We start from the raw sequence: 27,382 nt of genomic DNA, 5'->3' as shown, positions 1-27,382 counted from the left end.
GGTATGTGTCTATATATACAGTATTAATTATACATTTGTCTGATTTTTATATCTCACTTTACACTAGAATATAAATCACACAAGGGAGGTGCATTATTTGCTCTGGCATGGCACATAGTGTTCAGTAAACATTGGATGAAGGAAGCGGGCAGTGAGTTGGAGCACCAGGACCTACATCCCCCAACAACATCCTGCATCCTCGGGCATTCACGTGCTTGTCACACTCTGGTGCCCTGACGATGCACAGTGGGCAGCTGTGCTTCCAAACCTGGTCAAGCCCATTTCTCCCACATGCTCACATGAAGAGGTGGCTGATGCCATTTTTTTTTTAAGATTGTATTTATTTATTCATGAGAGACAGAGAGGGAGGCAGAGACACAGGCAGAAGGAGAAGCAGGCTTCATGCAGGGAGCCCAATGTGGGACTCGATCTCGGACCCTGGGATCATGACCTGAAGCAAAGGCAGATGCTCAACTGCTGAGCCATCCAGGCGTCCCTGGTGCCAGTTTTTGATGTGTCATCTGCATTGTCTTATTTTATCCTCATGATGACTCTGTGAGATGGGGGCTGCCTTCTCCATCTTTTCAGATCCAGAAGCTGAGACCATGAGAGGTTGTATAGGACTCACAGCTAGTAAGTAGCTGCAGGACTCAAACCAGGCTTCCCTAGCTCCAAAACCCATCTTTCTGCGCTAGTGTTCTCAGATCCCAGAGTCAGACTGTGCTGGTGTGCACTCCTGTGTTTGACTTATATCTATGCAACAGTTCCCTACTTCATCAATTCCAAGATGCATTTTTCTGTATGTTGTCACATCTTAAATTCAGGGCACAATGTACAATCAGTGGTGTTTCTTTTTTTTTTTTTTTTTTTCAGTGGTGTTTCTAAATGGCTGTTGGTCAGGTGAAAACGTTCCACCAACCCCGTTTGCTAAGTTCAAGAAAGTGCCAACATCAAAGGATCTTAAGTTCAATGAAGTTAGGTAACTAATCCCTTCGAACCTCTATTGCTTCATCTGTTGAATGGGAATAATTGTGGAACCAACCCCATACAGTTATGGGCAGGATTTAAGGAGACGATGTCTGCTCCCCACAGTGGCTGGTACAGAGCCAGCCCTCAAGAAGTATCTCCTGTGTGTTGTGGTGGTTGTTTACTGCTACACCCTCCTCTGACTTCCGAAGTTCCCTTAGCACCTAAATTCTGGCACAGGGTTAATGCATCTGTGGGGCGGCCATGGTGCTGCTTGCACCATGTTGCTTGCACACCCACCGGGCGTGCCTTTCCCCCTCACATGAAATGGTCAAACTGAACCAAAAGATTTTGTTTGCACTAGCCCCACCCACATCTTCCCATGCCAGTTCCTCCCCCTCTGGACCATCTGCCCCTTTTCCTGCTTCCCTTCCTCCTTGACTAAGAAAACAGAAATACCGACTGCAGAGAACAAGTCTGCAAATGCAACAGGAAGGTGACACAGGCCGCAGAAGGTTCTCCTGGCTCTTTTGCCAGTAGGTTCTTGTTTGGAATGGTCTCACCAGCCTCACAGAATGCTCTGTGCTGAGACCGTGCCTGTCTAGGGTTTATTTCGCTGAGGTTAAGATGGACCCTGTCCACACAATGGAGAAAGTGAGGCACAAGGAGTAGATCCTTTATAAGAGGCAAACCGTCAGTGAATGCTGGCCAGGCTTCTTAGTTTACCTTTGCTTGAAACTGCCACTTCAGGGGAGTGCCTGGGTAGCTCACTGAGCTGGGTGTGCAACTCTTGGTTTCAGCTCGGGTCATGATCTCAGGGTCGTGGAATTGAGCCCCTTCTTGTCTCAGGTTCGCTGCTCAGCATGGAGTCTACTTGTCCCTCTGCCCCTGCTGGTGCTTTCTGTGTGTCAAATAAATAAATAAAGACCTTATTAAAAAATAAACTGCAACTTGGGGCAACTTTGGGGCATCATGTCCTCTTGGGATCAGAGTATTGCATCAGAAAATAGAAAAATTTTGGAGCTGGGAAATTCTATCAGACTATGGAAAATTTGGGAACTTTAAAATGCATCCGTTCATTAATCCACTCACTCAATTCCTTCATATATTTATTGAGCACATGTAACAGTAATACATGAGGATTTGGTCTTGCAGAGCCAAAAATGGTATTATTTGAGATATAAGTGGGAGACCAAAACACAAACCTGAAAAATCTATGAAATGGAGTCAGAAATGACCATTCTGTTTATTTGAATTCCCGATAAACTTTTCTTTTTCTTTCTCTTTCTACCCATGTGGTTACCAGATGCATTTGGTGGGTAAGCACTGTTTCCTATTTTACAGATGATTACAGAACAGAAAGCTGGCTTCCAGGTTCTGGGGTCTTTCCCACATGGGGAAAGTAGGGCTGCACCAGATTAGCGGCCCTGGTTGGGGCAGCCAGACACCTAGTAGGTTTAGATGTATCTGGGTCAATTGTGTTAGCCTTTCACCCCTGCCTCTGTTTCAAGGTGAATGCAGCGGGTAGGATTTCAACAGGGGAAGCAAGTTGCTCTTGGAGGGTGAGAAGGCAGGGACCCTGCAACATCCGTGCGGACCCTGTTCTATCCTGTATGTGGCAGACACGGGCTGAGCTGAGGCAGTGGCGGGTAGATGCAAAGCTGGGTGCACCTTGGTTTCTGCCTTTGGGGAGGTCCCTGTTTGTTTTAATTTTTTAGATTTTATTTATTTATTTGACAGAGAGAGAGAGAGAGCACAAGCAGGGGGAGTGGCAGGCAGAGGGAGAGAGAGGGAGAAGCAGGCTCCCTGCAGAGCAGAGAGCCCAGTGCAGGGCTCAATCCCAGGACCCTGGATCATGACTTGAGCCAAAGGCAGACACTTAACCGACCAAGCCCCCCAGGCGCCCCCAGGAGCTCCCTGTTTAGAAGAGGAATCAGAGATGCACGCAAGTAGCTATACTAGAAAGCCAAATGGTAAAAGTGTGAAAGAGTATTTATTACCAGTTGCGTGCCGAGTAGGGGAAAGAAAGGTGCACTAATCCCCACTTAGAACATCACGGAATGTGTCAGAGGCGAGGCAGTGGACCTTGAGCTGCTTCTTCAAAGACTGGAAGCTTCAGTAGGCAGAAGCTGGGGAGGGCTTCATGCAGGGGGAGGGGAGAGTTGGCAGCTGAGGCTGGGGAACGGAGGCACCCAGTGGAGGAGCCGCTGTGCATCTGGCGAGGGCCATGGGCTCTCTCCAGGAGGCAGTGGGCTGGGGCGACCCGGCATTTCAGGAAGCTGCCTCTGAAGGCCCAGAGGAGAGCGACTGCTGCAGGAGTCTGGCTGAGAAAGGGTCTGAGCTGCAGCTGAGTGGTGGGAGCGAGGACAGAGCCAAAGCTGCTGCAGGGCTCTGGGCCCTCAGGATGGGGGGACGGAGGGGGGGTCAAGAACGGAGCTGGTGGGGAAAATCCAAGGAGAGCAGCCATCAGGACCCGCCAGGGCCTGTCAGGAGCAGTTTGCCCTGGGTGACTGCCAGAAGCTTCGATAAAACAAGTAAAAATAATTTGTAGGACAATTTGTGTGTCTGATAACAGTCCGACCTGTTTTGGGCTCTGTCGAAGCCCAGGGGCTCTGAGGTAATTAGGAGAAGTGTTCGGGCTGCCACCTGCTTGTCACATGGAAATCAGGAGGCTGTGGAGCCTGCGACAGGGACCCCGACAGGGACCCCAACCTTGCTTCCTTCCAACCACCGGGCAGCCAGGTGGGCCCCTCCCTCCCCTCCCTCCCCGCCCCTCCTTTTCCCCTCCCCTCCCCAGGCTCCTCCTGGCTCTCCATCCGGAGGAGGTCTGTGGGAAGTGGTGCACTGTCCCCAGAACCATTCCGGAGGGTGGCAAAACAAGATCCCAGGGGACTGTGGTGGGGGGGGGGGGTGCTGGGCGTCTGTAGTCCCCGGGGCTTCTGGCTCTCCCGAAGATGGGCCCCGCCACGCAGGTCCCCTGGGAGGCGGCTTGGAGGGTGAGTGGGTCCCCTGAGTTCATCCCCTGCATTATCTGGTCCACCCCTGCTGAACAAGAGAGGCGCTGAGCCCAGGAGGGGGTGCTCGGGGAGCCGCTGGATGCCGCCTTCCAGGAGGCTGCCCCTGGCTGCTGGGGCTGGAGGGGCTGGGTCTGGCCTCCGCCCAGGGGAGCGGCAGCCCCCGAGGTGGCGGCCGAGGGCCAAGCTGGGAGAGCTGCTGCGGGCATCGGCCCTCTGGCACCCGGTAGGTTTACCTGTCTGCTTCCTAATCACACTCCTTTTTTTTCTTTCCAAGAAGATTCACAGTTCACTCCCTCGATGATGCTCCTCTCACATGCTCTTCTGAGCTGTGAGCTGCGTCTGTTGCTAAGTGACTGGCCTGGCCGGGGGCTTCCTCAGCTCTTGAGCCCCCTGCTTTGTGTTTTAGGTCACTGAGGCATCCCTCTTGGAGTGCACCCCAGAGCGCCATCGTCTGACTATTGCTCACGAAAGCAGCTTTTGGCGCCCCAGCTGCCCCAGGGGCATAATTCGAGTCTGGCTGGGCAGGCTGCCTCAGCATCACCAGGCCTGCAGTGTCAAGTGTCCATGGTCATGCCTTGCTCACACCCGTGTGCAGAAGGACACCCCCTGGATGTATACGGAGCTGAACGGTGCCTCAGAGACCATGCTCACCAACCCATTTTACACACGGGAAAGCTGAGGCCTACCGAGGGCAGGGCAGTGGTGTCCGCGTGCACGGTTGGTGGTCGGTCAGGACCGGCGCCTGGCTGGCCTCCCGATACCCGGATCGTGGCTGGCTCCCTGGACTGCAAAGTCAGGGGGCAGAGAAACCTGGGCCTTCTCTGATCCCGGTGCTTGTCGCGGGTAACGCTTCGGGGCTGTGGGCTGGGCCGTGTTGGACCCCCGCCCCGGTCTGAAAGCTGCGTCTCATGGGCACAGGGAGCTGGGCTGCCGGGGGAGGCCTGCTCCCCGTCACTGGTGCCACAGCCTCTTTCAAACAGGGAGGCAGCGCAGGAGCTCAGAGATGTGAGTTGGTGATGTCTGCCCTGGGGCACGGCTGTCCCCCTCGCCTCCCAGGGGCTGAGGATCCAGTGGGGCGCCAAGAAGAGGCGCCGCTGTGAGCAGTGCCCTGAGACCCGCTGCCCCTGTTCCGCGCAGCTCTGTAGGGTGGGCACTGCTGTCCTCCTTTGACAGCTGGGCCACGGAGCCCCGAGACCCCAGGCCACTTGCCGGCTAGGCAGTTACTGGGCGCCGAGCTGGGCCCGGAGCTGCGTGGCCCGGCTTCTGAGCAGCGCCCCACGTCCAACCACCCCGAGGCCGAGCGGAGACCTGATGGCTCCAAGCTATCCCAGAGGGGCAGGGGGGCCACTGCCGACGAGGGGGGCCATGGGGCCACTGCCAACGAGGGAGGCCAGGGGGGCCACTCCCGATGAGGGGAGCCAGGGTGCCACTCCCAATGAGATGGGCCGGGGGGCCACTGCTGACGAGGGGCCTGGGGGGCCACTGCAGAGGTTGCTAGGCTTTAATATGGGGCTGTGGCGCCGTGAGTAGTGAGATTCGCATTTTTACACCGAAGAGCTGGCGCTCAGCAGACCTTCCTCTGCTTCCCTGTGGCCCGGGTGAGGGGGGCCCGGGCTGGGCGTCGTGGGGTGCCACCTAGGAGCCTCGGGGTGGGGGGGCCAGATCCTGCTGACAAAAGCCGGACATTTCTGGGATGATGTGGGTGGCAAAGGCTACCCCATCCCTGCACCTTCACCTGCCATCCACCCCTACCCCACTTACACTGCACACTCACTCTGGCTTTTCTTGAGGAGAAATGGCATTTATGTGATTAATATGTAATATAAATGGGGGGCTTAGGTATTTTTCGGTGAATCAAGGCAAACAGTGCAAGGCTTCCCGGTAGCGGGGGCCCTCCTGGCGCCAGGCCCCGAGCCGGCCACTTTGGAGGCGTCCGCTCGTGGAGTCCACAGGTGGCCCCCCTTGGGGAGCGGGGAGCTGTCATCACGTAGACCCTGTTTCACCCTGGAGAGAACCGACACCTGCATAATTGAAGTGGCTGCCCGCCCCCCTTGCGCACTGGGCAAGGGCCCCAGAGGTGGAGGTGGAGGGCAGGGCCTTTGAAGACAGGACAGGGCTTGAGCATTCCCATTTTGTCCGATTGCTCACTCATGTGACACACATTTTCCTGAACATCTTGCAGAGATGTCCCCTCCTCAGGAATGCCTTTTTAGACCATAAAATAGCAGCCCTCCCGCTTGCAACACTGCCCTCCCCCCCCGTGTCATTTCTCTTTATATCATGCGTCCCCACCGGCCGCTGTGTTTTTCTTTCCTTCATTGGCATCTGACCCTTCCACAAGAAATATAAACCCCCCAGAGGAGACACTTCGCTCATTTTGTTTGCTGTTGCATCCCTGGCATGTAGAACAGAGCCTGGCCTGGGGAAGGCACCCAGTAAATGAATGAATGTATGAAATGGGAGCTCTTGAACTCAGGCCCCTCTGACCACAAAGCCCCTGCCCTCACTACCACCATCTTCTTCCTGTTTCTTCCTTTTGCAATCCATTTCTCCCCGGGCTTCAATTTTCTCATATAGAAAATGAGAATATTGCCAGGGCCCCTCAAGCTTTAATATTCTAAGTGTCAGACTCTGTTGTCACCCAGCGTGTTCCTGGGCACAGAAGGTTCCAGTCATGATTGCAGCCCAGCCCAGTGCGCCTGCTTGCAAATTTGCCCCAGCACTTTTCGTCCTGCAAACCTGATGGCACAGAAGGCCCCGGCCCCCGTCCTGTGATGCAGGATGCTCTCACACACCTCTTGGGAAGAAAGAAGCCCTGCTGGGCTGGTGCCTGTGGTTTCTGTGATGCTGCTGTGGGCATCCTTCCCTGGCTTTACCAGAATGTGCTAATTTTGTCCTTGAGTCCTCCTAGTTTGAATGATGCTTGTCCCCTCTCTGCAGCCCTTTCTCTGCTGGTGACCAGAGCTGCCACTCTCTAGGCTATTTATGGGAAAGCGTGTCCTCCAGTTGGTCAGCAGCAGGATGAATTCTGCAGACTTGCGGGAATCCCCTTCGGTTTTCTTCAGTTGTGAGATAATGGGCAGTAAATCATACCTAATGCACTGCAGATTGTCCTGATCAGATTCCACTGCAGGCAGAGTACCTAGAGACAGGCTCCGAGCTGGAACCCTGGTGATTGCTGCCTCCAGAGGGACCCCAACCCTTCTTCCCACTTCTGTCTTTCATAAAAACTCTTCTTGAAGATGCAGGGGAGATGGGGTAGCCAGACAGCCAGCCCTTGCATGTGCCTTGGGTTGTCTGCCTTTGAGGGCCATGGGCACAGGGACCTGATGACTGGGGAAGGGGGAGGGGCTCATGCTGGCAGCCCAAGCAAGAGCACAAGCCTCCCCATTGTGTGACCCCTGAGGGCACCATTCCCTTATGTAGCATGCCCCCCCTCCCCCCGCAGCCAAGGGAGGCAGAGGGCTGAAGGGTCAGCAGACACACACTCCCTCCAGGACACAGTGGAACGTTCAGCTGAACCCAATGTGGAGTCCCAACAGAGAGCTGCATTTCTTTTAGAGAATTCTGAGGTCTTTTAGGCAGACTGGTTCTGTCTCAGTCACTCCAAAGCCCAAGACCTTACTGCTCCTGGGGCCTAAGGGGTAGTCACCAAAGACTCACTGTCTCCCTTGGATGAGAAAGGCAGGGAGGTGTCACCTGCTGCTGTGGCCCATGGCTTGGGCCAGGGAGGGCTGGCTAACCGCACAGACCAGCATGGGCCGTCCGCATCTGTCGGGTCTCCCAGCATCACTACACAGGTAACAGGATCTGGCTGGCCAGGTCCCCTTGAAGTTTGGGTCGTAACTGGAGTCACCCAGGAGGCCTGGGCTAAGCTACTTCTGTGCAGTGCCCTGGCCCATGCTGTTTTGATGGCACCTATGGGCAGCGGGCTTCCAGAGGCAGCTCCTCCCCCCAGTGAGCGATTACAGAGCTGGGTAATTTACATCCCTAGAAAGTGCAGGGCACCTGCAGGCCATGTGTGTGTGTGTGTGTGTGTGTGTGTGTGCGCGTGTGTGTTTAATTTTAAATCCTCCAACCTCTCCTTAAGGAGGAGGTGCTTTGAAACATAGCAGCTTTTTGATTTCAAAGGACTCGTTTCCTTGGTGCTTTATTTCTTTAAGGGAAAGCGTGAAAGCTGGCAGGAGGAATGGGGGGGTGGGGAGCTGGCCCCGCCTGCATTGTGCAGACAGAAGATCTGCTGTAAGACTGTCGCCTGTCGCTGGGATGGAGAACTGGCTCTCTCGGCGGCAGCGTGGCCCTCAATGTGGGCACTGAGCGATGACCCAGCATCTGTTGGCACTAAGCGAACACTTCCAGGGCTGTGGTGCCAGAACCCTTAGCAGACCTGGTTAGAGCTCCTGCTGGGGAGTGAAGGGGACACGGGAGCTGGTTCCATGTCCCCCGAAGTCAGAGCTCTAACTTTTTTTTTTTTTTTGCAAGCATTAATGTCCCCTGAATCACCTGAGGGTTCTGTAAAAATACAGAGACTGATTCAGTAGGTCTGGGGATGGGCCCGGGCTTCTGCGTCTCTAGCAAGCTCCCCGTGCTGCTGCTGGCTCACAAACTGTACTTTTTTTTTTTTTTAAAGAGTTATTTATTTATTTATTCATGATAGACACACAGAGAGAGAGAGGCAGAGACACAGGAGGGAGAAGCAGGCTCCATGCCGGGAGCCCGATGCGGGACTCAATCCCGGGACTCCAGGATCGCACCCTGGGCCAAAGGCAGGCGCTAAATCTCTGAGCCACTCAGGGATCCCCCACGAACTGTACTTTGAAAAGAAAGACCCTGGTGAAGGCAGACCCCAGCTTCCCTGCCATCCCCCCCCCCCCCCGCCCCGTGGTTTGGCTACAAAGAGCTCAGGAGGGCTGGGCTTGGCCACAACCTGCACCCCTGTGAGGGGAGGTCTGGGGGGCCTCGGAAGGGTCCTGAGCACTCTGGTCTATGCAGTGATGACAGGGGCAGTGCCATGGGAGATGGCCCTTAATTTGGGTGTGGTGTCTGGTTTGGCCTCTTCTGCCCCAGTAGTTTTACCTTCAGTGATGCTCAGATAGCAGCTATGGGAGAACTGAGTCTGCAGACTTTGAGGTCCTTGGGGGGTTTCCTCTGGGGGGCAGGGAGGAAGACAAGCTCCACATTCCAGGCTGCCACTGCCCAGCCTCCAGGTGTGTGCCCTAGAGTGATAGGGGATTTGCATCCACTTGCCCCCCCCCACCTCCCTGGTGTAGTCAGCAAGTTGTTGTGGTCAACTAAGCTTCTCCTGTTCACCTGGTCACTCTTGCAGGTGCCTGGATGAGAAGGAGCTGACAACAGCAGAGTGTCACCTTCTCTGAGTGCTGGGAAGCAGGGCTGTGTGGCCCTAGTGGCACCAATGCCGAAGAACAGCAAGGTGACCCAGCGTGAGCACAGCGGTGAGCATGTCACGGAGTCGGTGGCCGACCTGCTGGCCCTTGAGGAGCCGGTGGACTACAAGCAGAGCATCCTGAATGTGGCAGGTGAGGCCGGCGGCAAGCAGAAGGCGGCAGAGGAGGAGCTGGATGCGGAGGACCGGCCGGCCTGGAACAGCAAGCTGCAGTACATCCTGGCCCAGATCGGGTTCTCTGTGGGCCTGGGCAACATCTGGAGGTTCCCCTACCTGTGCCAGAAAAATGGAGGTGGTAAGAGGCGGCCCTGCCTGCCCCCAGGGTGCTCTGCAAACAGGCCGGGCTGAGGGGTGAGAAGGAACAGCCCTTTGCATATGCAGTCGAGGCTCTTGTAGGGTGGAGCTCAGGGTTCTAGAGGAAGGCTCCCCAGAAATAGCCAATAGTTAACAGCTACCAAGAGTCTGTCAGGAGTGATGATAACCAGAACACGGGCTGTGGCCTAGGACCGCCTGCAGGCAAGCCCCAGTGCAGCCAGTCAACCCTGCAAACCCGTGCAAGGTGCTTGATCTCTCTGCACCTCTCTGTTCTTCACCCGTAAAATGGGAATGATAGATCCTGCCTCACAGCAGCGTTAGGAGGATTAAACAAGCTTTACATGTAGAATGCTTCACACCGTATCTGACCCATAGTGAGGAGCAGTGGTTGGCCATTGTAATGAAATGCTTATTAGCAGGTGCCAGGCACTGTTTAACACTTGCTGGCTCTTAGGCTGAAATGCACGAAACTGCTAGTATCTGAGCATCTAGTAATAACCAAAACACCAATTTCATACAGTTCAACCATCGGATCCCTCTACACCTATGTGAGAAAGGAGTTATTATCTTCATGGTAGAGACTGTCAGTTTTGAGGCACAGAGAGATTAGATGACTTGCTCAAGTCACACTGCTAGTGACAAAGTGAGGATTCTCACCTGGACAGCTTGGCCAGGGAGTCTGAGTACGCCTGCTGCTGCCTCCCAGAGAGGAGGGGGCCTCACGCTGCCCCTTGAGTTTTAGTCCACCTAGGGGATCTTGCTCCCGGTATCAAACCCCTTTTACTAACCACTTCCAACCATCAGGATAGGTAGCAGCCCCCTGGGGCTTTATCCCCCAGCCCCTCTGAGACAGACTGGAAAGTTCCAAAGGTAATTTGTTTTGAAACCAGGGGAACACTAACGAAAAACAAACAGAAAAACCTAGCGGGCTGAATACAATGGCATTTACAAGCTTGGACATCTGGTCCTGGGAAAGTGATTTGAGGGAGCAGAAGGTCCTTGTGCCTCTGAGTCCCCGTGGCCTGGGACTGCCTCACTCCAGCCTGATGGGTGGCCACAGCTTTGTCAGCATTTTAACCTGACTCCTTCTGCCTCTGCTCCAGGGGACTCTGGCCAGGGAGCCTGTCCCAGAGATGCAGCCCCATTCAGGGACACTCTCTCCTCTCCAGAACACACTCCCTCCAGCCCAGAGGCCAAGTCTGGCTGGAGACTTCCCCACCTTTCCCATTTCTGTTGAAAGGCAGGAGTGAGAATGCCATTCGAGCTGGTGTAACCTTCCACCAGAGCATGGTCTATTTACCATATACTCTCCATGCTTTGAAAAATCTTCCCCAACCCCACCCCAATCAATCAGCAACTGCCGTTTAGAGCTTTCGGTCTGTATGGCATGGCCAGACTCAGGTCACTGAGTTGCTAGAAGAGCAGCCCAAAGCAGAGATAGAAATCCAAGTGTGTGGTTTTCTTACGTGCTGAGAGATGCTGACAAGCAGCATCCACAGTGACTTCAGAGGGTGCGTCGTATCTGGGGACTCCAGCCGAGAACCACTAACCTTACCCCTGTGGCTTAGATGATCAGCTCTGCCTGGGCACTGGGTGCTGAATCAGGGTCCCTCTCCCCACTACACACGCTCCCAGGGCAGTGGTCTTACCGGAGCTTTCCTGTTCACGGTGCCACCAGCCAATTGTCCAGGCGCCAGACGCCCAGACAACCCCCAGGAAAGCATTGTTAGCGGCTCAGTATTTGGAGCTCTCCATTCCTCATTCCTGCTCTCATTCTTCCATCCTCTCTGATTCCTAGAATCCCTTTTTATCTCTGCCTTTAGCCCTCCTGTATCCTACACGTTTTACGGCAGGTCATCTTAAGTTTTTTGGAAGGAGGCAAATGATCTCATTTCATATATATATATACAGGAAGGAGGAAACTATTTGGACAGAGAGTAGAAGCTCTGTGATTTTGAGCCATGGGGGAGCTGGTCAAACTTGGCTCAAATCTGGGTGGGCGTTCTGGAACTCTGCTTAGCTCCACTCAATGCTGACAGTTTATTCTGCATCGTCTTAGTTTCCTTTTTTTTCTGTTGATTCTTATGAAATCAGGTGCTGACTGGGGGTAAGTAACATGTAATCCTCACAACAGCCCTGTGCAGTGGGTCGCATTGAACCATGGGAAATGGCTGTTTTTCTGAATCAAAAATGGTCACAATACCAGCAGTTTCATGTGATTCTGCCGAATGTTATCATCATCTTTATATAGATGAAAAAAAGTGGCATAGAGAGATCAAGGAATGGCCCAAAGTCACACAGCTAGTAAGTGGCAGAGCCAGGGTTCAAGCCCAGAAGGTTTGGCCCCAGGGTCCGGATCTCAGCCCCTACTCGGTATGCTTCTCCACAGGCTGAGCCCCAGGTGGTCTTTCAAATCCCAAAAATAACCTCAGGATTTGCAGGAAGCAAGACCCAGAGTACAGACCTAGATGGAGACTGTAGGGCTCCAGGGGGCCTCAGAGATGCCACAGTCAAGCTTCTTAGAGCCACGTTCTGCAAAACCTCCTGACACCCTGAGCAGTGCTACCAGCTGTTCAGACGGAGGACCCCAAAGTTCCCGCAAGTCACTGAAATATCAAAGGGATTCCAGTTGTGTCTCCAAGTTGTATTTTCGAAGGTAGTAGAGAGTGTATTTCCAAATGATTTACACAAGGGTTGATAAGAAAAAAGTACCTCTACCTAACCAAAGATCCTCACCTGGACCACAGCCCCTGAGCACTGTGTGCGGCTGGGCCGTGGCACTGTGAGGGGAGCTGCGCCAAGTCCGTGCCCTGAGCTTGACTGAGGCCACCGGCCCCAGTGACAGGTGGCAGGTTGCCCGTGGCCGGTCTTTGCTGAGGGCCACTCTTTGGACAGCACATAGGTGGAAGCTGTCTCTGGTGCTGTGGGGAGAGGAGAGAAGCCTTCACAGAAGATGCCAGCCTACTCTTCAGACACCCCAAAACCCATCTCCCTGCACCTTTTGCCCCATCCAAGGGTATATGGCTGAAATATAAAACCGATGAGGCTGTGTCCCTTTGACTTTCTGCAGGTCATGTGTCTCCTCTTTCATTTCCCCAAACTTAAGACCAAGAGAGAGAACCAGGAGTCCTTCAGGCCCACCCTCCTTTAGGGGCCAGGATTGGCACTGCTTGTTAGTGACAAGTTGATGTTATATGTATGTGTGATCGTGTTTATGTGCATGCTTGATGAATTGGATGCTGCTGCTGTGTACGGCTGGATGGGTTAGCGCCCCTGGAAGCCTTTCCTGATCAGTGCTTTTGGACCCCAACCCCTCCCTTGGCGTGCAGGGTGCTCAGCCGGCCCTCTGTGATGAGTCCGTGTGTATGTGTATACACATGTGCTGACATTGCTCACGTGAAGCTGAGGGTCCTGCCTTCCAGACTGTGAGCTCTCCTGGGATAGTGCTGTACTGATTGTGCCTTCTTTTGCTCCCCAATCCGCCCCCCGCCACTGCACATGCCTGGCACAGGGTCGACCTGCAATAAACAGCTGACTATTGCCAAGTGCCGGGTCTTGTGCTCGGGAGATGCCCTATCCCCTGAGTTTGTTGGCAAATTGGACACATGTGGACTGTCATGTTACGGGGGGGGGGGGGGGGGGCAGAGCAGTGCGTGGCTGGGGGTCTTCTGGATACTCCCAGCTGGCAAGGTTTGGTCTGAGGGATACTGGGTGACCATCAGGGCACTGGTGACTGTCTGGAGCTGTCTGATGGCATTGCTAACAGGACTAGGTTGCTGGCACATCTCTCAGCAGAGATCACTCGTCTGTGTCCAGACACCATTTTAATTCTCCTGCTAAACGCTCTGTCACTTGGAATTGCGATTGTGTCTGCAGTGAGGCCAGGGACAGTGAGCTTAATTTATCATCCAGAATCTTTATCAAGATCCATTCTGTCTATCCATTATCATCCTCCTGGCTATGCTTTTCTGAACTGCTAATTCCTCTCTCGTTCCTCCCAATTAGCTGTAGATTAATGGTGGTGCTGGTCAGACCCTCTCCCTGGAGAGCTTCCAAGCTCTGCTTCCCTGGAGCTGCCAGGTCCGCCACGCTGGCTTCGGTTTCAGATGCGGGGAAGGCCGTGCCTGGGGTCTGTGCCTCTGTGCGGCGAGTGATCAGGGCCCACTCCACCTCCATCTGGGGTTGCTTCTCTGTGGGCGGGAGGGAGTGTGAACAGGTGTCCACAGAGTACATTAGGAGGCGAGCTGGTCTGCGTGACTCGACGTGTGGATTCCCGAGACAGTATGGCATCTGTCTGTCTCTGAATCTAATCTTGTGAGCAGTCCTCCCGTACCATTTCAGATCAGGGGAGTCAAGGGACGTCTGGGTGGCCAGTGCGTTGTGGGTCACATGTATAAGCCGGGGCCTTCCTGTAGGAGGAGCCCAAGGACTGGTCACAGTTTGAGGGTGGTCAGAGATGTGGACAAGACTGTAGGACATGGCTGTCCTCCCTTACCCTGGGTGCTGTGCATTCCTCTGACATCCTCTCTCCTCCCCAGGTGCCTACCTGGTGCCCTACCTTGTGCTGTTGATCATCATCGGGATCCCACTCTTCTTCTTGGAGCTGGCTGTGGGCCAGAGGATCCGCCGCGGCAGCATTGGTGTGTGGCACTACGTGTGCCCCCGCCTGGGGGGCATCGGCTTCTCTAGCTGCATAGTGAGTCGGGGGCCAGCACTGGGCACTAACCAGCAGGCAGAGGGGCTGCTCTCAGGTCCGAGGTTTGCAGACCAGAGTCTTGGGTCAAGGGCAGGGAGGGAGACCCTCTGCACGAGAATTGCTTCCAGCTGGTGTCTCAGGGCCGCATATTTCCTCCATTGAAAGTTGGCTACACTGCCTGAGGCAAGATATGATATTTAGAATTGCTACCAAGGAGGAAAGGCTGAGACATCTCAGCCGGAGTTCTCTGGGGACACGTGGACCCTCCTGGATAGCTCTGTCTGCTTACTGACCCATCAGCTCCCCGCAAGGGCAGTTCTTCCTCTTTCCTTGATTGAAGAGTATTTGAATTGGGCAAGTGTGTGGCACAGGAAAAGGCAGCCCTGAGGCACAGGAATAGAGTTGGAGAAGGTTTCGGACAAGAGTGCGGGGCTGACCCAGAAGGGGTGAGGCTTTGGAACAGTGGGAGCCAGGGATACCCCACTGGCTGGGTGGGGAACTCTGTGAGGCTCGTTCACGGGGCTGGAGGTCAGGCTCTGCTTAGCTCTCTAGGGAAGGAAACTGAGCTTCTCTTAAGGGCAAAGCACACGGGCGCCCCTGCTCACACCTGCTTCTGGAAGGGACCAAGGATTCTGTTAGGCCTGGCAGCACGGCCAGGCCAAGCTTGCCTCAGGCAGAGACCAGGGAAGGGTCTGTGTAGCTCCCGGAGTCCTGCTGGGTAATCATCTCTGCTCAGGTTGCCACGGCTAGACGCAGCATCCTCTGCTGGGGCTGGCCGTGTGTGTACACGAGTGTGAAAGGGGCTCCACTCGGCCGGAACGCACCCAAGTAAAAGAAGTGGGCGCCCTTCTCCCTCTGTACTCCCGTTAAGGTGTGCCGGAGGAGTGTCTGCTCCTGCACACCAGGGCTCGGGTGAAATCCAGGCAGCAAGCCCACCCGGCTCGCCTAGTGGTCAGCATACCAGAGCTGGGACCCTGGAGGTGGAGGGGCCTCTCAGCATCCCCAGCCCCCAGCGGATGTAGGAAATCCCCGTGCGTAAAAGCACTGCTTCCTGAGAAACCTCTTGGACTCTCAGTCCGAAACTATGCATCCCTATTTCAAATATAATTCTACCAAGGTAGGTGATCGTGTTTCCAAGACACAAGAAGTGACATCTTTTGGGCGACAGGCTGCTGCTGCTGGTACCAAAGAGAGAGTGGTGTCCTGAGAGGAGGGAGGGCACAAGAAACCAATAAGAAGCATCGACAAAACCCCGGGAGCACTGCCGTCTGGGGCTGTTGTCTACAGGGGCAAAAGCTGTGCAGGCCTCTACAGCCCCCGAGGGCAGCTCTGGAATGGTAATCCTGAGTCATCAGGAAATGATGGGGAGATGCTTTAAGCATCTTAGAAGAATTTCAAACTGGAAAGGATTAACATTTTAAGAGTTCATTGCTTAAAGGAGGGATCTTTAATATCTGAAACATTCCTTCGTGGATTGTCTGAATACCAGATGAGCAGAGGATTAGGAGGAGACCCTCAGCGCCCATGCCTCATCCCTCCTCCTCCTCTTCCTCATCCGCCTCCTGCAAGAGTCTGTGCGGTCTGGTCTGCCTGAGCCTGGGCCTTGGATGGGGAGTCGGGGTGGGGTAGAGTTGCCTGTGGCTTTGTGACCCCTACCCCCACCACTGTGGCCCATTGTCCTCAGGTCTGCCTCTTTGTTGGGCTGTATTATAATGTGATCATCGGGTGGAGCATCTTCTACTTCTTCAAGTCTTTCCAGTACCCGCTGCCCTGGAGTGAATGTCCTGTCATCAGGAACGGGACTATGGCAGGCAAGTATGAGACCCCCTGAGTATGACCACCTGGGGACCCCAGCCAGCCTGTCCCAGGAGGGGCTGGAGGAGACTGAGAGGCTCAAGCACAGAATTGGGACTTGCTGTGTCACCTTGAACAAGATACCTACCCTCTCTGATCCTCATTTCCCATTCTGATGGCCCTTACCAACCGATCCCATAGAGTTCTTAGGGGGATCGAATGAAATGAGTATAGGGAAAACTCTGGAAACTGTGACTCTTGTTTAGTCATTATCAATGATCCTGTGTTACTGTAGCACCATCCTATCTGGAAACAGCCTTAATTTGCATGCCAGTCTTACAAAAGGCTAAGTGACTTATCCCACCTCACAGATGGGTAAACTGAGGTCCAGAAGTGACGTCCCTGTGTTTGCACCACTCATTTAACCAAGGATCTGGGATGGGAAACCATATGTCTGGCTCCCATGTCAGGACCTGTCCCAAGGAGCTTGAGACCAGTGCTGCCTATCCTGGCTGTCCTCCAGGCGTGGAGGCGGGTAGGGATGCATGTGTGTTAATTTAGCCAGATCCATGTGTCCTGAAGCCTCCCAGGCCCATCTGGAGCCCCATCTGGGGTCCTCAGGGTCTGCCGGAGGCTGGCTAGCCCAGAAGGAGCACAGTACCTCCCTGCCACCCACACTCAGCCAGCCGCCCACCCACTGCTGCCCTGGATGGGGGTCAAACAGAGGAGACGGCCCCGCAGCCCCACCTGAGGCCACGGCCTTTGCTCCTATTCCAGTGGTGGAGGCAGAGTGTGAGAAGAGCTCAGCCACTACCTACTTCTGGTACCGAGAGGCCTTGGACATCTCCAACTCCATCTCGGAGAGTGGGGGCCTCAACTGGAAGATGACCCTGTGCCTCCTGGTGGCCTGGAGCATCGTGGGCATGGCCGTCGTCAAGGGCATCCAGTCCTCGGGGAAGGTGAGTCAGGAAGGGAGTCAGACCCGTACGGGTTGCTGCAAGAGCCTGTGGGAGGCAGGGGGCTGAGGACCCTGGGCTACGCCAGGCAGGGTCTGTTGAGTGGGCTTGGCCTCTGGGTGGTCTGGGAGGACGACGCAGGCCCCCTGTGGAGGCGATGGGAGTGTCACTGCCGCGTTATTGTTCCCTGTGAACAGCCCACCAGGAGTGGCTAGGAGTGGGCTTATGGAAAATCAGGGCTCTGACCCCCAGTCACCTCTGCTCCGATACCTCAGGCCCGCACTGCAGACTTTGTAGAGAGAGCAAGCTAGGAGTGCGGACCCAGGGACATTCATCTAGATCCTAGCTCCTTAGGTTCCCAAGCACACGCCCCAGAAGAGTCTCTTCTGGGCACTTTTTCGTGAAAACCAGCAGCTCACCACATGTAAACTCAAGGGTGCCTTGAGCAGATGGGTGCTGTGAGTGAAGGGGCCTTGGGGGGTCTGATGTTGGCTCTCCACTGCTCGCTCAGGGCGCAGCCCACACACCTCCACACACCTCCCAGCAGCTCAGACCCCCTTTCTTCCTTGTCAGGTACCAGTACTCATGGGCTACCAGGGATGGAAAGGACATGAGAGACCTTGTGGCTCAATTCACTCATTCTACAGATGAGGAAACTGAGGCCCAAAGCAGTGAAGCCCCTCACCTGACATGACACAGCCAATCAATCCCAGAGCTGGAACTAGAGCCTTGATCTGTCTGAGGCTCCAGGCTCCATAACGGACTTCTTGAGCAAGGAAGCTAAGTGTTGGGAAGGTAGAGTGTTCTTGGCCACCACCTGTTCTCTCTCCACGGGCCACAACAGTAGCTGACACTTGATGGCACTTAACCAGGCACGGCCACATGTACGCATGCTTTTGGTCTACAATAGCCTTATGAGTTAGGAAGCCTTATACCCATTTATAGATGAGCAAATGGAGGCACACAGAGGTTAAGTGAATAGCTCAAGGTCATGTGGTGGCTAAATGGTAGAGCCAGGATCGAACTCTAGTGCTGCAGCTCTGGACACACACGCTTGTGGGCCTTCAGTACCATCCTGTCCAAACAGCCCTCTTGATTTGTTTTGGCACAGCGAATATTCTGTGAGCATCTCCTTCGTGTGTGGCTCCCTACCAGGCACATGGGGATACAGAAATGTGCAAGGAATCCACATGCTAGAAAACGGCACACAGTGTATAATCACAAGAGGCAGGACCTTTTCTGATGTTTTGGCTTGGGAGCCATGCCTGTAACCTCCCGGGTGCCTTCCGTCGGAGGAGCTCTAAGGACAGGGGAGTCCTCGGGGAGCCCACTGGAGTCAGGGATGGGAAAGCAGGCATGAGACATGAAGAAGTGAGGCGGGGAGAGGAGCCGCTTCCTCGCCCCCTTTGGCAGCCGTTGGGGGTGCGGAGGCTGTAGGCCCAGCCTTGCCAGCTCTTGAAAGGAGGAAGCCAGCCCCCAGCACAGCCAGGCTGACTCCAGCTCGTCTGTGCTCCTGCTTCTGCCTTGGCTCAGTGCCGGGCGTGTGGTGGGTTTGGCCCTGTGCCCGGGGGTTCCAGGGCTTTTCTTTCTGCTGCCATCAGAGGAGGCTGCCCAGCTGTGCGCAGGGAGGGGGATGCCCCAGCTGTGGGGGGGTGCCAGCCGCAGGAGGCACTCTGCCCCACGGTGGGTTCCTGTCCTCTCTGTAGGTGATGTATTTCAGCTCCCTATTCCCCTATGTGGTGCTCATCTGCTTCCTGGTCCGGGGGCTGCTGCTGCGAGGGGCCGTCGATGGCATCCTGCACATGTTCACCCCCAAGGTAAGTGTCTGGGGGGCACTGACGGCTCCACTGGGCCTGGCTAGTGTCCTGCAGCTTAGTGCTCATGAGGGCCTGTTACATGTCAGGCAGTCGCCACGGGCCCCTGGAGGCATGTACCGGGGAAGGGAGCGTGGGCCCTGCCCTCAAGGTTCCAAAGAGAGGGACCTCGCATCCATTTGGGGGAAATCGGGAAAGGCTTCCGAGAGGGGATGAGCTGGGAGTGGATCCTATTTCAATGAATGGCATTTGAACATTGCAGTCAAAGGAATTGAAGGAGCAAGTGTGGAAAAGCATTGGGCACACTTGAGGCTGCAGTGGGAAGGCAGGTTTGGCTGGGGCACGGGGGCAGGGAGCAGTGGTGGGTGTCATCAGTGCATTTGTGACAGCAGGAATCAAGAAGATGCCTAAGAAAAGGCATCTCCCTGCTGGGAATCCCAGCTAGTACCCAAATCAGGGAAGAGTGTTACAGTTTTATTCAGGATAATAGACCAGGTGGGTCGTGACCTTGTCCTTACCAAATCCATCCACATCTTCTCTCACTACATCCCCCTAGGAGCCCCGTGAGGGACCACTGGGCACATTTCACAGGGCTATAGCAGGGCCGCAGGCATCCTGAGGTGTACAGACAGGATTCTTAATGATGATCTTTGCCACCATGTGGCCTTGCCTCCCTACCTCCCCTGGCCATGGCTACGGCTGCCTGAGCCATTCCCCTGAGGAATAAGGGGATTTCAAGGTGCTCTTCAAGGTGGAGATGCACTTCAAGGTACATCCCAAAGCAATGTTCCTTGGTAACCCCAGCTGGGAAGGCTGGGGAGGTCCACCTCCAAATGCCAGCTCATCAGTGAGCAGCCAGCAATGGGCACGGGTCAGAACTCCACCATCTTGAGGCCCCCAACCTTGGCTCTCAACAGTGCCACGTCCACATGTGCTCACCCACACCAATGCTCACCCAGAAGGGTCACACAGATGACACAGGAAGAAGAATCCAGATTTAATGGGGTTTGAAATCCCTATTCCTTCCCAGCTCTGCTTTGCAGCTGGGAACAGCCTCTGATGGGGGGATGGCAATGGGTAAGACACCCACCACTCGTATTCATCAGATAGCAATTGCCTTGGCCCCCAGCATTCTTGGCTATAACATCTGAGGTTCACAACCACAGAGGTCCACTCTAGGAAGAGCACATGGATCTCCTGAGCCATGAGTGTGCCTCCCAAGCCACGTGGCTGGCATAAGGAGGTTGTGAACATGTGATGTCTGACAAAGAAGAAAAAATGCAAACCTCATACATTTAAGGGAAAACGGCCATGAGAAGAAAGCCAGTGGTTTTTATAAAGTACTTCAGCTGTATTTCTAGAATGATGATCAATCTCATGTTTTCCCTTGAGTCTTTCAGTTACACTTTACTGGACTTTGTGAGGAAACTGTATACTCTGGAGATGTTCATAAATGGGGAGATTCACACAGGTCTCCAGACGGGGCAGGCCCCTTGGTGGCATCCCTGTCGAGAGAGCCCAGTACGGAATGGATTCATGAGATGGGTTTCTGGGGCCAGCACCCACAGAACCACTCCCCCATTTGATTCAGGCACTCTTTAAAACGCACCTATGTTATAATAAATATTTGAGAGGCCATAAAAAATTACAGAGGCATGAAAGTGCCCTGATAGCTTGCCCCAGTCCTGTTTCTTTCCTCCTCCAAAGATAAGCACTAATCTGAATGTGGGATTTATCCTCCTAATACCTTTTTTAGAACTTGTAATCCATATATGTGTATGCCTAAACAACCAATAGCATTTATGCTCACTCTTAAACTTTACGTAAGTAGCATCGTAGTATATGCAACTTTCTGTGACTTGCTTTAGCTTTTATTATTGTTCAACCCTGTTGAGATTTATTTATAGTACTGTTTGTAGCTCTAGTGCTCCATCTTCCCGCTGTATAGTAGTCCGCCGTAGCACTAAGCTTTGTTTTGTGTCTAGTTAATGATCATTTATGTTGTTTCCAGCTTTCACCATTGCCAGTAATGCTACAGTAAACACTATTACACAGGCTTTCATGTGCACAGTTTTCTCTAGGGTGTCTGTGCTTAGGAGTAGAATTGCTACCTCAAAGGGTATGCATACCTTCAGTTTTACTAGATGGTGGCCAAATTGCTCTTCAAATTGGTGGCAATGGTCAGCACTCCCACCAGTCTGTGTTTGTTGGACTTCCAATTTTGCTGAGCAGATGGACGTGAGATGGTTGATGTACATTTTGAACAACAGAGGACGCTCGTGTCCAGAATCTTGTCCTGGATGTTCAGGAGATGGTGTGATGCCACTTTAGCATTTGCAGGATCCAGGACCTCCCTGAGGTGAAGTTTAAAGAAATCCAACCCAGAAGGCCCTAGAGGAGCCAGATTATCAAGACCCAGCAGTGTGATCTCCGGCCCATCTAGCTCTTATGACTTTCAGGCTGGATAGAAGCCTGTGGGCTCATCTCGAGATCTTGCTTACTGAGCAGTTCTGTGGGCAGCTCTCTCCCTTGACCTTAGATGGATGTGATGCGCAGGGAAGGACAGGCCTAAGGGCCTCCAAGGCCAAACCCTTCCATCAAGGATCCCTTTCACAGCCTATGCTGCAGGTAAAGCCAGTAATGATGGCTGGGTGAGGCTCCTTGGAGGAGGACAAAGTCCTCCAAGTCATCCACAGAAAGGATGACAGAAAGTCATCCACATCCACATCCCCTCTCAGAAACAGTCGTCCAACTGTCCATACATGGCAGACCACTGTTGCAGAGCTCTGACTGTTCCAGTACAGGATTAGCGCGATATGATGAACCCTGGAACTATTTCAAGTTCTTCACCCAGAACAGTACCATAGAATGCTAAGAGGGAATATAAATGCTAAGGTCATTGCACACAGCTACCCAGGCTGTGCACTGCTCCATTTATACTGACCACAATGTGAATAAAATCCTCAGGGGTCATGCCATTTGGCAACCATGACAGAGTCCAAGGAGATTTTTAGCTAGGGCATCTCCAAATCTGCTTGATAAAAAGCACAGGCTCTGCATAGATATGCCGAATGTCCTCTTATAAAGTCTTCCAACATAGAAATAATATAAACTATATCTGGCCTTTCAGTCCATGCCCTCAAGCAGTCGCTGTGCCCGTGACAAATGCAGTGTGGCCAGGATACCATGATGACTCGCTAGCATCTTTGATGGGACAGTAATTCATGTTGATGGCTAGTTAAGTTCTTGGTTGGGTTCCTGAGGCATCTTATCTCCTGATTACTTTCCCTCCAGTGAAACCCTGGGTCAGCATGGAGTGCCACAGAATTCACTATGTAACTTGCTCAGCACAAAGTCGTAGACTTCTAATCACCAAAACTTTTGGAAAATGTTTATCAAAATTAAAACTGTTCATGTATTTTGGCCCAGCAATTCCATTTCCAGGTATTTGTCCTACAGATATATTCACTCAAAAACAAACTGATCTGTGCACAATACTGATCATTACAGTGTATGTTTTGGTGGCAAAAGATTGAAAACAACTTGAATGACCATCATTCATTTATCCCTTCATTAAGCAAAGGTTCACTGGATGCCTGTTATGTTCTGGGTTCTGGTGTGGGTCCGGTTCTGGGATCCAGCTATGAACCAAGTAGACAAACTTCCTGGCCTTCAGGGATCTTATATTTTAGGGAGACAGACAATATAAGATTAAGGAGTTTTTGGGTGGTGTTGCTAAGAAGAAAAAATACAGCAGAGAAAGGAGGATTAGGGATACCAGAGAGGGGATTGCTTCAGATAGTGTTCAAGGAAGGCCTCCTTGAGAAAGTGGCATTTGAGTGAAGACGTGGGAAGTGGGGGAGCAGGCTGTGCGGATATGTGGAAGGAGCACATTCTATTCCGGAGGAGGCAATAAACAAAAAGGCCTTGGATGTGTCTGGCATCTAGTTCAAGGAGACTAATGAATCTAGAACAGGAGGGGAAAGGCATAAGGACATGTGTTCAAGGGGCTAGTGGGAGCCAGGTTATGAGGGTCTTGTGAGCCAGGTAGGACTTTGGTGTTTACTCATGGTGATATGGGAGCCATTACAGGTTTTGAGCAGAGAAGCAACTTGATCTGACTTCCGTCTTTGAAGGATACCTCTGGCTGCCATAGAGAATCTGAGGGGGCATGGGTGGAACAGGAAGACATACCAGAAGGCTCCATCCTTGGAGCCATCCAGGTTCTAGAATTCATGCAGGTGAGCGGTGACTGCAATTTGAGCCCAGGTGATGGCAGTGGGAGTGATAAGAAGCGGTCGGATTGGGGATATATTTAGGAAGTAGGGTCAACAAGATTTGTTGTTGGATTGGACGTGAGGGGAGAGAGAAAGAACGATCAAGGATGACTCCAAGTATTATGCTGAGTGAAGTAAGTCAATCGGAGAAGGACAAACAGTGTATGTTCTCATTCATTTGGGGAACATAAATAATAGTGAAAGGGAATATAAAGGAAGGGAAAAGAAATGTGTGGGAAATATCAGGAAGGGAGACAGAACATAAAGACTCCTAACTCTGGGAAACGAACTAGGGGTGGTGGAAGGGGAGGAGGGCGGGGGGTGGGGGGGAATGGGTGACAGGCACTGAGGCAGACACTTGACGGGATGAGCACTGGGTGTTTTTCTGTATGTTGGTAAATTGAACACCAATAAAAATTAATTTATAAAAAAAAAAAAAAGGATGACTCCAAGGTCTTTTGCCTGAGTGCCTAGAAGCATGGGCTTGACATTTATGGAGACAAGGGCAGATGGTAAGAGGAGCAGGTTCAAGACTACTTGTTTGGGCCATGGCAGGTCTAAAATGTCTGAGAGATATACAGGTGGAGATGTGAGTAGGCAGTTGGACAGATGAATCTGCAGGTCAGGTGGAGATAGAAATTTGAGAATCAGAGAATTTAAAGCTGTGGACAGTGAGAAGGAGAAGAAAGCTGAGCCCTGAGCACCAGGAACCAACATTTAGAGGTTGGGGGAAGAGTAGCCAATGTGGGAGAAGGAGGAGGAGGAAGAAGAGGAGGAGGACAGAGACATGGATACATTGATCCCAGAGGTAAAGCAAAGAAACTACTTTAAGGAGGGAGTGGCCAGCCAAGTCCGAAGCTGCTGAGAGGTTAGGCAATGAGCACTGAGAAATGAGCAGTACACCTGGCAGCAGAGGGGTCCCTGGTGAGCTCCACAAGAGCTGTTTTGGGGACAAAGTCTGAGAGTGGTGGGTTCAAGGGAAAATGGGACATGAGGAATTGGAGACAAGTGGTAAAGACCACCTGTTTTCAGGAGTTTTGCTATCAAGGGGAGTGAGAAATGAGAAATGGGTGGAAACTGGAGAGAGCCATGGGATCAAGGGTGTTATTTCAGAACTTTGCACGATGATAACAAAAATCCATCATACACTGCTGGAGGGAAGGTGGACTGGGGCAGCTGCTTTGGAAAACAGCCCACCAGCTCCTCGAGAGGTCAGACAGAGTTAGTGTGCAATCCAGCAATTCCACTCCTAGGCACATCTCCAAGAGAACCAAAAACACGTTCACACAAAAACTTGTACACAAACGTTTGTGGCAGCATTATTGACAACGGCCAAAAAGTAGAAGCAACTCAAATGAACTGTTGAACGGAAAAATCAAGAGTAGTATGTTTATCTGATGGAATATTATTAGGCCATAAATGGGAATGAAGTCCAGACGTGCTACAGCGTGGATGTACCCCAAGCACAGTACACTGAGTGAAGAGGCCAGTCACAAAAGACCACACATTGTGTGATCCTGTTAATGTGAAATGTCCAGAATAGGCAAAAACTGTGGAGACAGAAAGTAGACTAGTGGTTGCTTAGGGCTGGGTTTGCGGGGAGGTTGGGAGATGAATGCGGGGTATGGGCTTTCTTTTTGGGGTGATGAAGACGTCCTAAAATCGCTTGTGGTAATGGCTGCACAGTTGTGTGATGTGCTAAAAACCGTGAAATCATACGCTTTGTAAAAATCCAGCAAAGACTGGGAAGTCAGTGCTATTGGTGGAGGGGACCAGAGTCCTTGAATGAGCAAGAGAGGTGGGACCCAGTGTCCAAGCGGAGGAGCGAGGAGGAGGGGAGACGAGGGCCAGCCCGTGGGCACGCACGCTGGCAGCAGAGAAGGTGGTGAGGCGCCCCTCACCGCGGGAGCTCTCCTCCCATGTGCGCTCAGGGCCACGGTGTGCGGTGCAGTCGGCCAGGCCAGCACGGCGCAGCTGCCACCTGCGGGTCCCAAGCGGGACACTTCCTCCTGCTTCACGCCTCAGAAAGCATGCTATTTCCCAGTTAGTAGGTACTGAGAACAACCCCGTGTTTCATAATGGGGGTGCTTCAGCCCATTTAAAGTCCTAGTGACCCTCGGGGCAGGGGTTATTCTTGCATTTTGCACGTGGGGAAATTGACACATAGGGAGGTTATAGAGCTCGTCCAGGGTCCCAAGGTGCGTTGGGTGATTTCTCCAGCTATGCTCAGCTGCCTGGGGGCAGGCCCAGAGTCGGTGGAGGGCTGGAGCAGAGTCAGGAGGTGCTGACAACAGGGGACATGGAGAGAGGTGGTAGGGGAGTTCAGAGGGTAACAAGGGCATAACCAAGTGATGGACCATTGACTAAGCCAATGAAGAAAGGAAGTTAGGCTACAGACAACGTAGGGGAGTGAGATGTAGGTGAGTCCCAGGGAGGCTGAAGAATTTTTGGAGTCATGATATGAAGAGTGAGCTGGAAAGGTAGGGTGCTTTGGGGTGCAGGGTCCTTAACTTTGAGACCCTATTGGAGCAGAGCTCTCAGATATGACAGAGGTTTTGACACAACCTTAGGAGTGGGGTGAAGGACAGGATTAGTGGGAGGGAGGAGTGGAGGGGACCAAGAACTCTGATGGCAGTAGAGGGACGGAGAGAGAATACCGTAGAATAGGAGCAATGACCTGGAGGAACAGCTTACACCCCGTCCACCTCCAGGCCCAGCGCAGCCTTTCTAAGAACAGCCTGCAGCCCGGAGGGCTCCAGGGGTAGCCCGGCCATAGGCCCCCCCCGCCCCCTGGCCAAGCAGCCTCCGAGCAGCAGGCTGGTGCATCAGGATGCCGGCAGGCCCTGGGAGCGAGTGACCAGGCCTGGGACTCCCTTGAGCAGACTGTGGGAGCGGGGCTGAGAGTGCACAGGGGCTGCAAGGGCAGCCTGCCAGGAGCCCCCGAACTCTGTGGGCTCCCAGCTCTGCATGATGAGGAAATAGCAAGACTGGATAGGGTGGTGGACTCCTCTGGTGTGGACGGTAGGGGAGAAAGGGGAATACACACACACACACACACACGTAAATATGTATGTTGGGGGGCGTGTCACTGACATACACATAAAATTGCCCCAGACAGGCGTGCAAGCAGCAGCTCTCATGGTCACGTGTGGCGAAGAGGAAGCGTGTCTGGATACAGTGTGGGGCAGAGGAGGCCTTGCTGTGCCTTTTGTGCTTTTTGAGGTTTAAACCACGTGTCATCAATTGAGATGAAAGCTGCGCAGTCCTCCGGGGCCAGGCCGGCACAACCCGAGACGTGTGCAGCTTTGGCATCTGCCTCTCGGCCCGCCATGTCCGGGCTCTGGATGCGCAAGGGTCATCCCCCCGCCCCCCCCACAGTGAACCAGAGTGCCCCAGGGCCAGAGCGCGTGCTGACCCTTAGAGGGAAGGGGTCCCGGGCAGGGGGCACCAGAGGTCCTCGACCCCCACAAGCAGCACAGGGCTCAGGCAGGATGCCCGGGCAGGCCAGCCCTGCTGCCAGAGGCTGCGCTCTGGAGCCCGACAGTTTGTGGTTCGGATCCCAGCTCATCATTCCGGGGTCGGAGGGCAAGGTCCCCGGGGAACTCGCTCAGCGGCCTCAGCCGCGGGTTGGGGTGAACTCTGGGAGCTCCCCGACAGCCTGGCCAGGGGAGCACGGAGGCTGCTCCTGGCCTGCGGAGAGTGCGTGGGAAGCCTTAGTCATGGTCATTATCTCCGTCGCGAAGGGGACGCTGTACCTGGGCGCTCCAGGGAACCCGGCGCTCCAGTGCCATCTGGTGTCTTGCGGCCGCAGTGGCTCTCGCCCGGCAGGTGCTGAGAGCTGAGAAGCAAGGGCGCTCCAGTCACGCACCAGCTCAGGCCAGGAGCTCAGGAGCTGCTTGTGGATTCCAGAAGCATCTTCGCGCAGCTGACTCAAATGCATGAGACACCTTGTACTCTGCTTGAGGAAGTGACTCAGCCCTTGTGCCAAGGAAATGACAGGAAGCCCTTGCCATGATTCAGGGCAGGCCTCCCGAGTGGGGTGCAAGCCTTGTCTTCAGTGGAGAGAGCCCGTCTCCCACCTCTCCTCTTGAGTCACATCCTGATGTTTGGCAAGGACGTTGGGCTTCCTGAGGTCTGGCCGTG

General features: G+C 53.6%; 1 protein-coding gene across 5 annotated transcripts in view; it reads left to right on the top strand.

Moving 5' to 3' along the window:
- Positions 1-27,382, top strand: part of SLC6A17 (solute carrier family 6 member 17) — a 50,236-nt gene that overhangs the window by 7,494 nt on the left and 15,360 nt on the right. For 4 of the 5 annotated variants that reach the window (XM_072754364.1, XM_072754363.1, XM_072754365.1 and 1 more), the window contains exons 2-6: positions 9,310-9,682; positions 14,241-14,398; positions 16,083-16,209; positions 16,970-17,151; positions 18,855-18,965. In XM_072754364.1, the coding sequence (XP_072610465.1) occupies positions 9,397-9,682; positions 14,241-14,398; positions 16,083-16,209; positions 16,970-17,151; positions 18,855-18,965 (864 nt within the window). In that variant the 5' untranslated portion in view covers positions 9,310-9,396. Of the gene's footprint in view, positions 1-870; positions 980-9,309; positions 9,683-14,240; positions 14,399-16,082; positions 16,210-16,969; positions 17,152-18,854; positions 18,966-27,382 lie in introns of those variants that run through there. The other variant, XM_025996397.2, reaches the window with a different exon arrangement.

This window comes from Vulpes vulpes, chromosome 3, assembly GCF_048418805.1.
Source record: "Vulpes vulpes isolate BD-2025 chromosome 3, VulVul3, whole genome shotgun sequence".
Lineage (NCBI taxonomy): Eukaryota > Metazoa > Chordata > Mammalia > Carnivora > Canidae > Vulpes > Vulpes vulpes.
The sequence above is the reverse complement of the archived record's forward strand: the minus strand, read 5'-3'. Positions and strand labels throughout refer to the sequence as shown.